This window comes from Rhea pennata, chromosome 3, assembly GCF_028389875.1.
Source record: "Rhea pennata isolate bPtePen1 chromosome 3, bPtePen1.pri, whole genome shotgun sequence".
Lineage (NCBI taxonomy): Eukaryota > Metazoa > Chordata > Aves > Rheiformes > Rheidae > Rhea > Rhea pennata.
In genome coordinates this window covers 99,942,110-99,955,203 of record NC_084665.1, presented here as the reverse complement: position 1 = coordinate 99,955,203, position 13,094 = coordinate 99,942,110, and the positions used below count along the sequence as shown (strand labels likewise).

At 35.9% G+C, this 13,094-nt stretch overlaps 1 protein-coding gene across 1 annotated transcript in view; it reads right to left on the bottom strand.

The window, feature by feature from the left end:
- The window catches only part of EYS (eyes shut homolog), an 872,934-nt gene that overhangs the window by 783,099 nt on the left and 76,741 nt on the right, over nucleotides 1-13,094 (bottom strand). Inside the window, exon 7 of the mRNA XM_062573097.1 lies at nucleotides 1,335-1,494. Coding sequence (XP_062429081.1) covers nucleotides 1,335-1,494 — 160 coding nt within the window. The remainder of the gene's footprint in view (nucleotides 1-1,334; nucleotides 1,495-13,094) is intronic.

Sequence of the window (13,094 nt, the reverse complement as noted above, 5' to 3'; positions counted from 1 at the left end):
AAACTACTAGAGTTAATTGTTTTTCTAAATTGTACCTAGATGAAATAACTGCTTGATGGCCCTCTAACAGTAGCCTTTATCCTCTTCCTAATGATCTGAAGACCTTTTCTCCCTGACAGAAGCAGAAGAAAGAGTGATAAAGCAGTGACCCCACAAGGAGTCTGACTTGGTAAAGGAAGTGTAGAACGGAGGAAGAAATGAGCAGAACATAGATTCTTTGGTATGAGAGAAAAATCTGGGAGGGCAGTACTGAGTCCAGAAGTCAATCAGAGAACAGAAGATAAGAGAAGACCTGTACACAATTTACGGGAGGAAATAGAAAAGTTTAAGAATGCCTGGCACATACAGTGAAATCAGCAGCAAATTCTGTCATCATCTGGCACAGTTAGTCTATGATCTTACGACATTCCTCTGAGTAGGCGAGTACTATTATCCTTTCTTTTCATAGATAGGAATTTATACACAGAAAGATTAAAACCCAAATTAACTTTATCTAATTTGGGACACCTAAAGTTGAAATGAATCAAATTCAGTGATTCTTCTCAGTGCCCTCTCTCACTAAAGGCTAGGGAAAGGATTGTAGAATCCATCTCAGACTGGGTTCATATTTAGAGAGTAAGGCTGGAGGAAAAATCAGAAATTGTTTTCCTTGCCAACTAAAAACAAAGGTTGTTACTTTATACTATCTTTCCAGGCTTTTTCTGCAGCCAATATAGAGAGGAAGGCTCCCAAATAAAGTGTTTTAAGCATATCTCAAACAGGTAATTAAAACTTGCCCTCTAAAAGTATTTACCTGTTGACTACACATGGAGCCTGGGAGACTTGTTTAGAGTAGATGCCTAATTCTTAAACTTGTAAAACTCAGTAAAGTGAATCAGTTAATTCCACCCAACTTAAGTCACTGAGGGCAGACCTGAAATGACCTGAAGGGATTCAGGTTTCAGAGATACCTAAAGTTAGGTGAACAAATACAGACAAACTAACAGACTCCCTAGGCTCCACTGTTTTCATTGATTAGATTGCCAGGAACTGTAACAGGGTAAACATCTAGCTCACATCTGCATAGAAACACTTAAATTTAGTGTCTTAAACTGGAGCTGAAGCCTACTCTAGATCTCTTTTTTACTATCCTTCCAGTGGAGGCTTCAATATTAATTTGTAACATCATTTTAGATATTGTCAGCATCTTAGGAGAGGATAAAAAATGCAATGAGATGTGATTATTTCTCCAAACATTTCTCTATTTCTTATTTTTGAAAACTCAGAATTCCTGTACTCGAAGGTTTAAAAGTCAGTGAAACCATAAACCTCTATATACCTTATATACATCTTACCTGTGAAACGATGAGGACATAAACACTGAAACAAAGGTTGCTCTGTCAGCTGGCTCACATCGACGCAAGTTGCTCCATTGGAACACTTATTTGGGTAAATTAAACATGCATTTTCAACAAATTGGCAAAACTCTCCTGTCCATCCAGGCGCACAGAGGCACTAGACATATATAAAAAAAACACACACACACACGAACATGCATCATGAAAATGTAATGTGAAAAGTTTGTAGGCATTTCTTTGGAGCGTGTATTTTATTATCAGAGCAATAGCAACACCAGAGTAAGAATATATGGTATTTACATTCAGTTGAAGATACTCTTCCTACCTGTATTTGCAGATGTTAAAACAGTTGAGAGAGGCAGAAGAACTCATTTACCCATGTTAGCTTGAAAAGGAAGGAAAAGAGGATGCAGTAGCAGTAGGAAATGGCAAAGCTAAATTACTGAACACAAGGGATAGAGCTGTCTACAAGAACAAAGGAACTGAGCATTCAAAAGAGGATTCAAGGGGCATGGAGGTGGGGAAGAATCCAGGTAGTGACACCAACAAAGCCTACAAGACTAAGACTAATGGCAAGACAGTGTAACATGAGGGGTTCTGTTATACACTCTGATGCTATCTGCTAACTAAAACAAATCAAAATCAGCTCTTCAGAGGAAAAGGAAAGGTATGAAACTATTTAGTGAAGTTTCCAGGTAAAAGATAAGAAGTGTTCCTTTAAGGCAAAGTATATTTCTGAAGTAATTGATATATTTTTGATAGTTTTCACACACCGAAGTTCTTTTTGTTTTGGGATAATGACAATACACAATCGTGACTAATTCTAATATAATTAATACTAGCTTACTTTGAGAGCAGATGTAAATGTACTAAAATAGTGTGACCAACAATAGCATAAAAGTATTTTGTAACACTGAGAGAGTATAGCCAGACACAATGTAAAAGTATTTTACATTAACAGGTTAATTAACAGACCCACAAAGGGACAAACAGACATAGGTGTAGTTGAGATCTACCCATGTAATAAAAAGTTGCCAAAGGACAAGATAAGCACAACAGACTGCAAATAGGCAGGAGATACTGCTGAATACCCTAGAAGGATATGGCAAGATCACCCCCTCTACAGATAAGCAATACCAGGAGCAGAGGAGGCCCTCATTTTTGAGAGGGTCAAAACAGCCTCAAAATATCAAGCGAGAAGAGGAAGGATGAAGAATAAAGAAGACAAGCCCACTTTCTGATTTCTCTTGTCAAGGAGATCTCAAGACCAACCACCTTGACTCTGGTGAGTAAGAAACACCATGGACCATAGCCATCAGCACTAACTGTACAGCATCAGCTGCAAGGTACTGTATACTCACAGCATTTAGCATGTAAGAGTTAAAGACTAACAGCTTTGTAAGTGTAGTAAAGATAATTAATAATGCGTAAGACCTAACCTTTAGCATGAGGTGTGCTGTTTATGAATGAATTCAGTAGTCTCGCTTTAAAGTTTAAAATTGGCCTAACATACCAGTCTTCTAAACATTACCATTACAGTAACATCTGATTCCCTGACTGATATACACATACCATATACTCAATGGCAGTATTTTGTAAAAAGAACATTACTAAGGGAACTAAGTGAAACCTTTAAGAGAACTACACTGATGGAGTTCCATCTTGCAATTCCTTATGAAAGCAAACCATGCCAGCACAGACTGAGGAAAAGAAGGCATTGAAGCCCACATTATTCAGCAGTGGGCTTACATTATCGTTGCTCTTCTCTTTTCTCCTGCTATACCTATACATTGAACTTTATATGACAACTTCTCCTATAGTGATTGTTTCCCATATGGACATTATTTATTTGGAAATTCTCAGTAAGTTCTCACCTGATTATAAATGATTTAAATCAGCCTTTTATCTGCTCAGTCACTAAACATTACTGTTCACAGTATTAAAGCTGTTTTAATCTCTTTTTAGTCTCTTCTTTCTTTAAATATCTTACAAAGCCCATTTTGCTTAAAGGAATTTCTTCACATACATTCACTTAATTGTACAGTTTTCCCTGGTGGACACATGTTCACATAAAAAATGTTGTCAGAGGGCAGAGCAGGATGCCAAAGACTGAATTATTGTGAAAATAACACTGTCTTTTAATTTAGCAAGATTGCTTTTCTGCATCTGGGGTGAAACATGTTACTGCCAAGACAGCATTCAGCACTTAAATCACTGTTTCCAGAGTACACCTCAATTGTTTTGAGAATAAAAAAGCATAAGTCTCAGGGGTGCTTAAGCAGTACTTTCCACCAGTGTTGTCATTTTTTTTTAAAGCTGAATTGAAATCACACTAAAAGCATACCAAAAGTTATGTTGAAAGTAGTATCATAACTTTTAAATTTTCTTCTTAGTTTTCAATTCCCAGGTTTTCACGAAGTGAAGACAGTTATGTGTATAGGGCACTCTGTTATTTTCAAAATATATGAAGAAAGCCAACCCAACCCAAAACTTAGAGATCAAATCCAGTAAGAATGCCTTGATTTTTTTAATTCATCTTACATTTTATGTTGTTTCCTACACCCTCAACTTTTTTTTTCACTCATGACACAAATGTAGTATGAATGATATGCATATCCTTACTGCTATTTATTTGCCCATTTTTTTTCTGCAGATATGCTCAACAGTAAGAGCTGGAATGACTAGTTTATAGTGAGAGACTTAAAGAGCTTAGTGTATACTGCTTGGCCAAATAACAAGAGATAGTAATATTATTTTTCAGTGTTTATGTAGTTATGAACAATTGTTACAGTAAAGAAAAGAAAGGATGGTTTAATATGAGGAAAAAATCTGTTACATTTTGTAACATAAAATGCTTTCCTAAGTGAAGCCATAGATGCCACTCAAAGTGGAAAGTTAATAACTTCCCATATGTTGCAAAGAACATATGAAAAAATAGTTAATAATCATGGCTACTTGGTGAAATGGACTGTGTGACTTATTCAAGCAGATCTTTTTAATCATTAACTTCTTCCAGCCTGAATACATGTCTTTTTATGAAAGAGAGGGTTATGATCTTTCTCCTTCAAACTGTGCACAAAAATTAAAATGAGGATAATTCTATAGCTGCCCATAAATACTGTCAGGCCTGGAATGGCTAAGAACTTAAAACTTTATAACATTGATTCATCAACCTAGAATAAAACAGGGCATGTGAATGACTTTTAAACCAAAATGAGAAAACTGTTCTGTTCTAACTCATTATATATGTCATTCTACTTCTTTGGAATTTTTTCTGTTTGAATAATTGTATTATTGTATTATTGCATTGCTAAATATTGTGAAAAAGGTACAATTGTCCCATTTTCATACTGCTTAATGATGCTGGCATTGGAACATCTTCTTCTAATTCCTACAGAACAGGGATATGATGAAGATGTTCTGGTCAGGCTTCTCCTCTTAACACTAGCCACATAATAGTGGATAGAAGTATGTTAGAGCTAGAGCAGTATATAAGAGAAGTGACACAGCTTTCCACATCCTGATTATGGTGTATTAGTCTTTATTGCAGTAGTCAAGTCACACTGTTGCTTCTGGATACCTGCTGAAGTGGCTGGCCTCTGACAATCATTTGGCCCAAGTTCTGAGTGGCTGAGCAACCCATAAAGCAGACTCAGCTCTCTGTACTAACTATACTATTCGATCTACCGTGATCAGAGGAAGTCCTGCATCTCTGCAGCTGCTTTGGTGTATGGTCCAGAACAGGATTTCTTTCATGTGCCGGCAATTCTGTTTATACAGAAGTCGGGTTTCCAGTCAGGCTCTGCCCTGTAGTAGTTTAGCTCTGCAGCTTCCTTTTTTTAAATTTCTTTTAGAAAACCTACAGCCACCTCAGTGGAGTACTCTAGCAGGAAGAGTCATCTATTTTCCCTTTCCTCTCTTGCACTATCCAGACCTGGGCACATCTAGAACTTTCATCATACTGAGTTTTCACTTATGACATGCAAGTTTGCACGAACAGACATAGACCAACTGTAACAAAAGTCAGCCAAAGCTATTAGTCTATTAGATTTTAACCTCTGATATCAACAAAGGATTAGAGAGATTCATTCTCCCTGAACTTGGCCCATGGCCATTGCACCTGATTCATCATCATCCCAGAGATACAAGATGAGATACATCATCTCTAATATTCTATAGTCATTCACATGGACCTCTTATTTCAGGTAAAATTACTAGGAGTCTGTATAGAGAGAAAGCTTTGCTTCAATTATTATTTGCTTTTAATAGAGATGACATTCTTTCATTTTTTAGGTGGACTTATGGGGGGAAAAACAGAAACTTCTTTTTTATTACAAGTATTTCCAAATTCTGATGAAGCTAGAATTCTGTCCATGCATATCTCATCTGGAGAGGAGGGAAATTAACTTAGCTTTTGCACAGCTCAAGGAGGTGCTACCTTTCTTTCCATCAGACCTTATAAAAGAACAAAATTTTATTAATATTTATTACACCCTAGAAAGGGAAATTAAGGATGTGCATTTTTTGAGCAGCTGGTGATAAAGGAAGAAAGGGGAGGCACTGAGGGGTGAAAATTTATCAGCAAGAAGCTGTAGTGTGTACTGGAAACTCACTGTGCAGTTTTGGAAACAGCTGCTGAGAGCACACAAAAATTTATATAGCACATGGAGAGTGTGCGTCTGATCCTACTGGCATTCATAAACAGGTAAAAAAAATTATTATAGAAGTTATGTACTTCAGAAATACACAGTGCTGAGCTGGCTGGCTGAACTTTTATGGAATCTTTCTACAGCCATCCTCCTTATCTCAAGGGACCAGCTCCTCACTAGACAGGGAAGTCAGAAAAGGAGAGGTTCGGGGATTTCTGCCTCCTTGAAAAGCTGTTCAGACCTGATCACTGGTATGCATTTAACTAATTTTTTGTTAAAAAAAAAAAAAAAAATCAAACTCAGCTAGTTTGCCCATTCCTTGAACTTTGTCAGGAGACTTGGAAAAAGAACTTATTTCAAAGGTTACTAGTTTCATTCAAATGTGTCTGTGCCATATTATTAAGTACTTACATTAGTATGCAAGGGGGGCAGAGAGAATGCACGATGAAAAATGGGGAAAAAATACTTATTACATCTGGGTGATCAGTCAGAGAGCAGGTTTCTACTTCAGCACTTAATGTTTAAACTAATAACATGAAAAAATGTGTTTAAAATGCCTAAATGACCTTTCTTTTCACTGTTATTTCTCATTCTTTCTGAGCATTCTATTTCTATATGGCTGTACTGAAAAAACTGCTTTTACATACGCAGTGCAAATGTGTAAAGGTGCAATGATCTTATAAATCACTGTTTTGTTACAAAATCATAAACTGGTGTGGGAGAGCTCACTTCTTTTGCTATTAACCAGCAAGATTCTGCTGAAATGAAAGGTACTTGTTGAATTACTTAAGGTGAAAATTTAACCTATTTTCTTAGAAACAGTAAAGATGAATTTTTACAAGGGACTTGGATTTACTACGCTGTAAATACAATAGTAAACTTCAGTCTAAATTTCTTTCTTAAGGTATTATTTACTCTTAGGACTCATAACCCTGAGGCACTAACTTTCTTTTACCCAAAAGCAATTGAACTTTTTAGATCAGTTGAGTCACAACAGTGTAAAAGTACAAATCATGAGGACCCTACCACTGGTTTCTTTTCATATTCCTCATAAACTCATGTTATATAAAGCTTTTTTTTTTATTTGCTCTTAAGTGTGAACAATAAAAGACACGAACAATGCATCTGCTGTTTTCTAGTTTTTGGTCAGCATGAGTATCATCATGATCCTTTGCTGCTACGTGATGCTAGTGTAATTCTTGTTGATTGAAGGTCATTGAACCATCAGGGCACTTTATTTGGAAAATCAGTGCTATTATTTTTCAAGTTATTCGAATTAAAATTTGGAAAATATTAAACAATATTCAAACTGTTGTTTTGCTTCGTTTATGCAAACTACTTGAAAGAAACATTTGGTGCTGCTTTTACTCTATCCATGATTTCTGCTTTGGGGATAGTTGTTACCATGTGATTCATTGTCTCATTAAAAAATTACTGCTTTGTATAAAGGTTTTGTGGAGGTTTTTTGTGATTCTGTTAAGAATATTAGAGGTGTTTGGGGAATATGACTCATCAGTTTCTGCACTGGAACAGGAAATTCATTAATCAGTAATTCCCAGACAAAAACTTTGTTTTTAATTTTGTATAGTTGCGTAATGACTTAAAATTCTTTGCTCAGGTGTCTAGGGAATTCTGGTTACAACATAAGCCATAAACGGCTTAATATTTTGATTGTAGACTTTATGCATCTGGTTGAGTCTAAAGGGCAGTGACGCATGGTAATGTAACACAGCACTGCACATAGCATAATCATAGCAAGGTAATATGCATGTTTATGATTGTCTAGTAGCAATGACTGTAGTGTAGCTATAGAAAAAATCCTCAACTGTTCAGAGGCTGAACTATGAGCTTAAGCTATCTGAGCTTAACTCACACACAATACATTTTCAATGTATATCGCAATACATTATCATGTATTACTTCAAAAATGCAACTGTAAAGAACAGTTGACTAATCTGCATGTTTTCTATAATCTACACAGTTTCAGCCCTAGTATAGCTTTTACTTAAATGCCAATGAACTACACTGTTGCTTAACATGGCTTTAACAGAGAAAAGTTTGATGAGGTTTTGACTCAAGCATTAAAGATGTAAGAGACTGGCAAAGGAAATGGAAAAAAAAACCCAAGAATTATATGAGAATTTTCAGTGATAACAATTAAGATGAATCATACCATTAAAACTGGACATGTCATCTGAAAGTTGCTCTGTTTTAGTGCTTGTAGATTCTTTTTCTAGTCATTTATTAGCATATACTACAGAATCATAGAATCAATCAGGTTGGAGGGGACCTCAGGAGGTCTCTATCTTTTCCTCCAAGCAGGATCAACTATGAGATTAAACTAGGTTGCTCGGGACTTTATGCAGTCAGGTTGTGAAAACTTCCAAGTGTGGAGTCTGCACATCTCTAGGCAACCTGTTCTAGGCAACCTGTTCCAGTATCTATTTGTAGAATGAAAAAAAAATCTCCTCATTATCTAGTCAGAACATCTCTTGTTTCAATTTGTCCATTGACATGTATTTATGTAAATAGAACAAAAATCTTATATATGATGACAATGAAGTAATACAAAATGGGAGGCTATCTTGAAATTTACCTCTAGCTGAAGAACTTCATACTAATTGAAATTCATCTTTTCTGCTTTCTTTAATGCTTGAATTGCCTACCTGCTGTGCTTTACTACAGTATAATTTCATGTAACTTTTTGTTTAATGTGTCTGAACACACAGGGCCTTAACTCATTTTAAAAAGGAGTATTTAATACAGATTTTGAAGGTGTTCTGTCTAATTTAACTCTGTTGCTAATAAGTACCCAAAACGTTGCTTAAGTATTTTAATTCTGGCCCCACTGTATGAAATAGAAGTTATAATTTATTACTGAAAATACGCCAACAAATTAGAGAATACAGTTGTTCATCAGCACTACCTTTTCTCTGATTCTACAATACGGAAGCATATGACAGATACTTACGCTTGCATATGGTCCTTATATAATGAACGTAAAATTCAACTTAAGTACAGTTTTTTTATATATTTAATCTACCCCTGTATAAAACAGAAGCATCTGGGCTGCAGGTTATAAAGTCTTTAATATAGGAACTATGGTGCAGTATAAAATTAAAAAGTAATGCTACTGCTATGCTTATTAGAGCACTGCTTTCTTGAGATAAATTTCCTGTTCTTCTAGTAGTTTGTAAGGTCCTTTTGTCCTTTCATTCCTTTGTTTAAATCTCAGCTTTTTTTTTTTCTCTTTCAGTGTTTAAATTTCTCAAAATCATCTTAGTTTTCCTCTGCATGTAATTCAAGAAAATGACATTGCATTTATCAATAACACACAACATTTCATAACTACTGTGTAGTGCCACTTTCACAGTAATGTTTATCCACTGTGGTATTTTATTTTCTGTATTTTTGTTGGCTTACACTTTTATTAGATATTTGCTTACTTTGGGTTAAAGTGACTGTGCCATCTTCTCATAGAAGTTTTGTTTAGAAACAAAACAAAGTATTACTATTTGTTACCTCTCGTGCATTTTACTACTGTATTTAACTAGATGTAGTTCTAATAGGTCAATTAAAACATACCACATAAAGATATCACATAAAGGTATTAGGTGATCAGAGCTTTAAATATTTTCTTTTGAAATTAATAATTAGCAAACAATATTTAGCTCATTATACGAAAAAATCTTCTGTTCATTAACTTTTGTACTTCTCTGAGAGATACTTAACAGCAAATATTAGATGTATCTAGAATACTTTGATACCGTTTACTTCAATGGAATAACAAAAGCAGGAAAAGGTTTAGATGAAGATGAAATTAAATACTGAAGAGTACAGAACTGCGTAAGGTATTTTAAGATTTATGTGAACACTTGTGTAGAATTAGAGGTACTGTGTGGAAGGAAATGAACTAATTAACTAGTGCTCAACTAGCAGCTCTTGGAAGAGTCGGACTTTGAACTGCTGTTGTTTGGACAGACAGCTGGAAGGACGAGTACAGGAGAGGTATCAGTAAAATTAACAACAGTGACAAAGCAGCTTCACAGACATGGAACTATATTGCTCAGACAGTCCACAGGGAGAAAACGGTAGGAGAGACTCAAGAAGTTTTTTAAAGGAAAATGTCAATAATCTATTATTTCGTATGTTGTAAATAAATATAAAAGTTACATGTGAGAGCAGTCGATTTTGCAGTGCCCATTTTCATTGCTTTTAGCTTTGCTTGTAGAGCTGTTATATTCATAACAATTTTACCACTCTAACCAAATGCTTTAATATATAGTATGCCAAACATATTAAATGTTTGTTTCCTTAAGGCTTTTTTATACTCAGAAAACAAATGTTGATTGATACAGTGTAGAGGGTTTTAAAAGAGCCCTGGTGGCTTATTTTTTATTTTAAGAACTGTATTTGTTAAACAAGGTAATATTTTCTCTCGACAATACTTCCTTTTCATTCTGGATGTGTTATCTATTTCTTCTCTCATGCAATAGATACAAACAGCTTCCCTAAGAGCATGTCTGAGGCCTTCTCAGGGCTATGAGATCAAAGCAGTGTGACTGATATAACCAGATTCTCAAGACGCTTTTCTGCATAGCATGTTATGCATATGCTAATTCTGCATAAAGATGCTTTATTTATAGGGTATGAATTCAACCAGACTTCTGGGGACAAACTATTATCAAAGAGCATTAGGACTGAGAGAGCCTCTTCAGGGAACAACTTACAAAGTAGAAAGGTAGAGCAGTGGCAGCAGTTTGCACAAGAGCCATTCAGGATGGTTCGAACTTACTGCAGGACTACACTGCCTGGCACTGCTTGTCACTTCTGAAATGAAGTAGATTGATTTCCAGTGCAACAGTTGGCTGACGGGCTTGCTTCTGCACTCATAAGGGCGAACTGCATCTGCTTAGTAATGAAATTTAGAGCCTTGTCTGCCTGTCTGCAATTTCCGCTCACGTTTTGTTGAATGCTAACCACCTTCCAGTATTCAGAACTGCAAAAAGAGAGAAAGCTGCACAGGCACGAGAAGTTCCCTCCCTTCTCCTCCCTTCCCCCTCCCCAGAGGGAACTTCAGTCATTGTCTTCAGTGAACGCTTAGTTATCCGTGTTAGTTTGTACACCTCTTCCACGCTAGCAGAGAACACTAACCTTTGGGCATCACACGTTTTTTAAACTTAAACTACAATGGTGTGACCTTTGCTGTTACTATTTCTTTAATTATTTATACTTGCAATTTTACTTTACCTACCTTGTATCTTCTCAGTTCACACTTCGTTATTAAAATACCTCAGGTTCACCAAAAAAACCTTTTTTTTCTTGCTATGCTTTGATATACAGCTGTGAGGAGAAGGATTGAAAGCATTTAACACGAACAGCCACAGAGCCATCTGCAGGGCAAGATTCTAGCTACCTACATTTTCTATTACATTAATTTCTCTCTCCTGTTACAGTAGGTGAAGACCAAAGACTGAGTGACTGAGGAGCAATTCCCCAACAGGTAATCCCATTGATACATAATTAGGTGATTTTCGGTTTAGTCTTGGTTAATATGTACAATTTTTTTACTAACGTATAGTTCCCAGGGCTCTGCAAATAGCCATGTTCACAGAGCACATATACTGCATGTATATTTATTTTTGCTTCGCTTTGCTCCTCCTTAACATCACAGTCTACTTCCAGTGCACTGTTTGAATGGCTGCCACACACCAGCAACAGCTCCTGCTGCTCCTCTGGAAGGCACTAGGACATCAGTTGACAATGATTTCAACATAAAATCTTGTATTTCAGTATCAGTACTGCTTCTCAGAGAAAATTTAAATACTTGCTTTGAATGACCAACAGTGGGTGTAATTGTAAAACCCATAATGTTAGCACAGATTATTGTCTCTTTCTTTAATGATGCTTTAGTATGTATTCGCTTGCCAACACAGCTATTCAAACAGTATGTATGATTTGCTTAGTCCTAGTCTCAAGAGCAGTCAAATGAAAATGGACTTCACAATGGACACTACTTTTTATTTCATATTTTTGCTTCAATTTTTGTGTCTGTATAACCCAGTTCCTTTGTTAAGAAAAAGCACTAAATTTTCCACAAAGCGGTGGTTTGTGAGGATGATTGGAAAAAGGCTTATTGACAAAATAGCCTTGGATACACTGTAAGAACCATGCCAGTTGATAGATAGTTGCACATAACATAGTAAAAAGCTGTTAGGTAAAAAATGCTATGAGTATTTTTATATCCTGCAAGAAAAGGAATGTGTTTTAAATCTGCATTTAGCCATTGCATAGGAAGTGTGTAACAGAGCCAAAATGGGAATGTGTAGATGTAGCTTGCAGCTGCTATGGGACTGCACTTTCTTCTCCCTCAAATGTTCTTCAGTAGGTAGTCATAATTTGCCCAGGAGCTTTCTAAATTCTATGCAATTAAATAGTTAAAACAACACAACCTCTTGTCTCTCCCCAGAGGGTAAAGACAGTTGGTGTGTCAGAAATTTGACAGTCTTTATATCCTCACCCTTCCCACTGTTATGTTCTAGAAACTGCTGAGTCTTTCTAGGCTTTCTGAAATTTGATAATTGATTTGTTTTTGTTTTTGCTTTAATACAAATGATGAGGGAAGAAACAGTATATAGCATAGGTGATGATTCCTTCTGCTTTGATCTAAACTACTTGCCATGGGTAAATAAATGACTGGGTATCTGATTTCACCTTTGGAGCTAGAGGAAAGATGTACAGTCTCCAGATGATTTTTGTTTGTATGCCTCCTTTACCTGCCTCTACTGTCCATTCTCCTTGTGTATGTGTATGAACGAAGGAGGCATTGCTGAGCCACTCTAATTCATTGGGAGAAATTCTACCCAAACCCAGGCCTCTTTTCCCCCAGACTGCCATGAGGCAGCTGCATGGTTATCATAAAAAAAAAAAAAAAAAAAAAAAAAAAACACAACACGTCTTTCTTTCCTGTCAGCTGTCCTTTGGAGTTGTTCAGTTTTTACCCATCTTCACATAAAAATAAAGATAACAGATATCCATAGTTATAAATTGGTTTAGATTTTCAAATTAAAAGTACAGAAGAGATATTATCAATTTCAAATTAAGAACA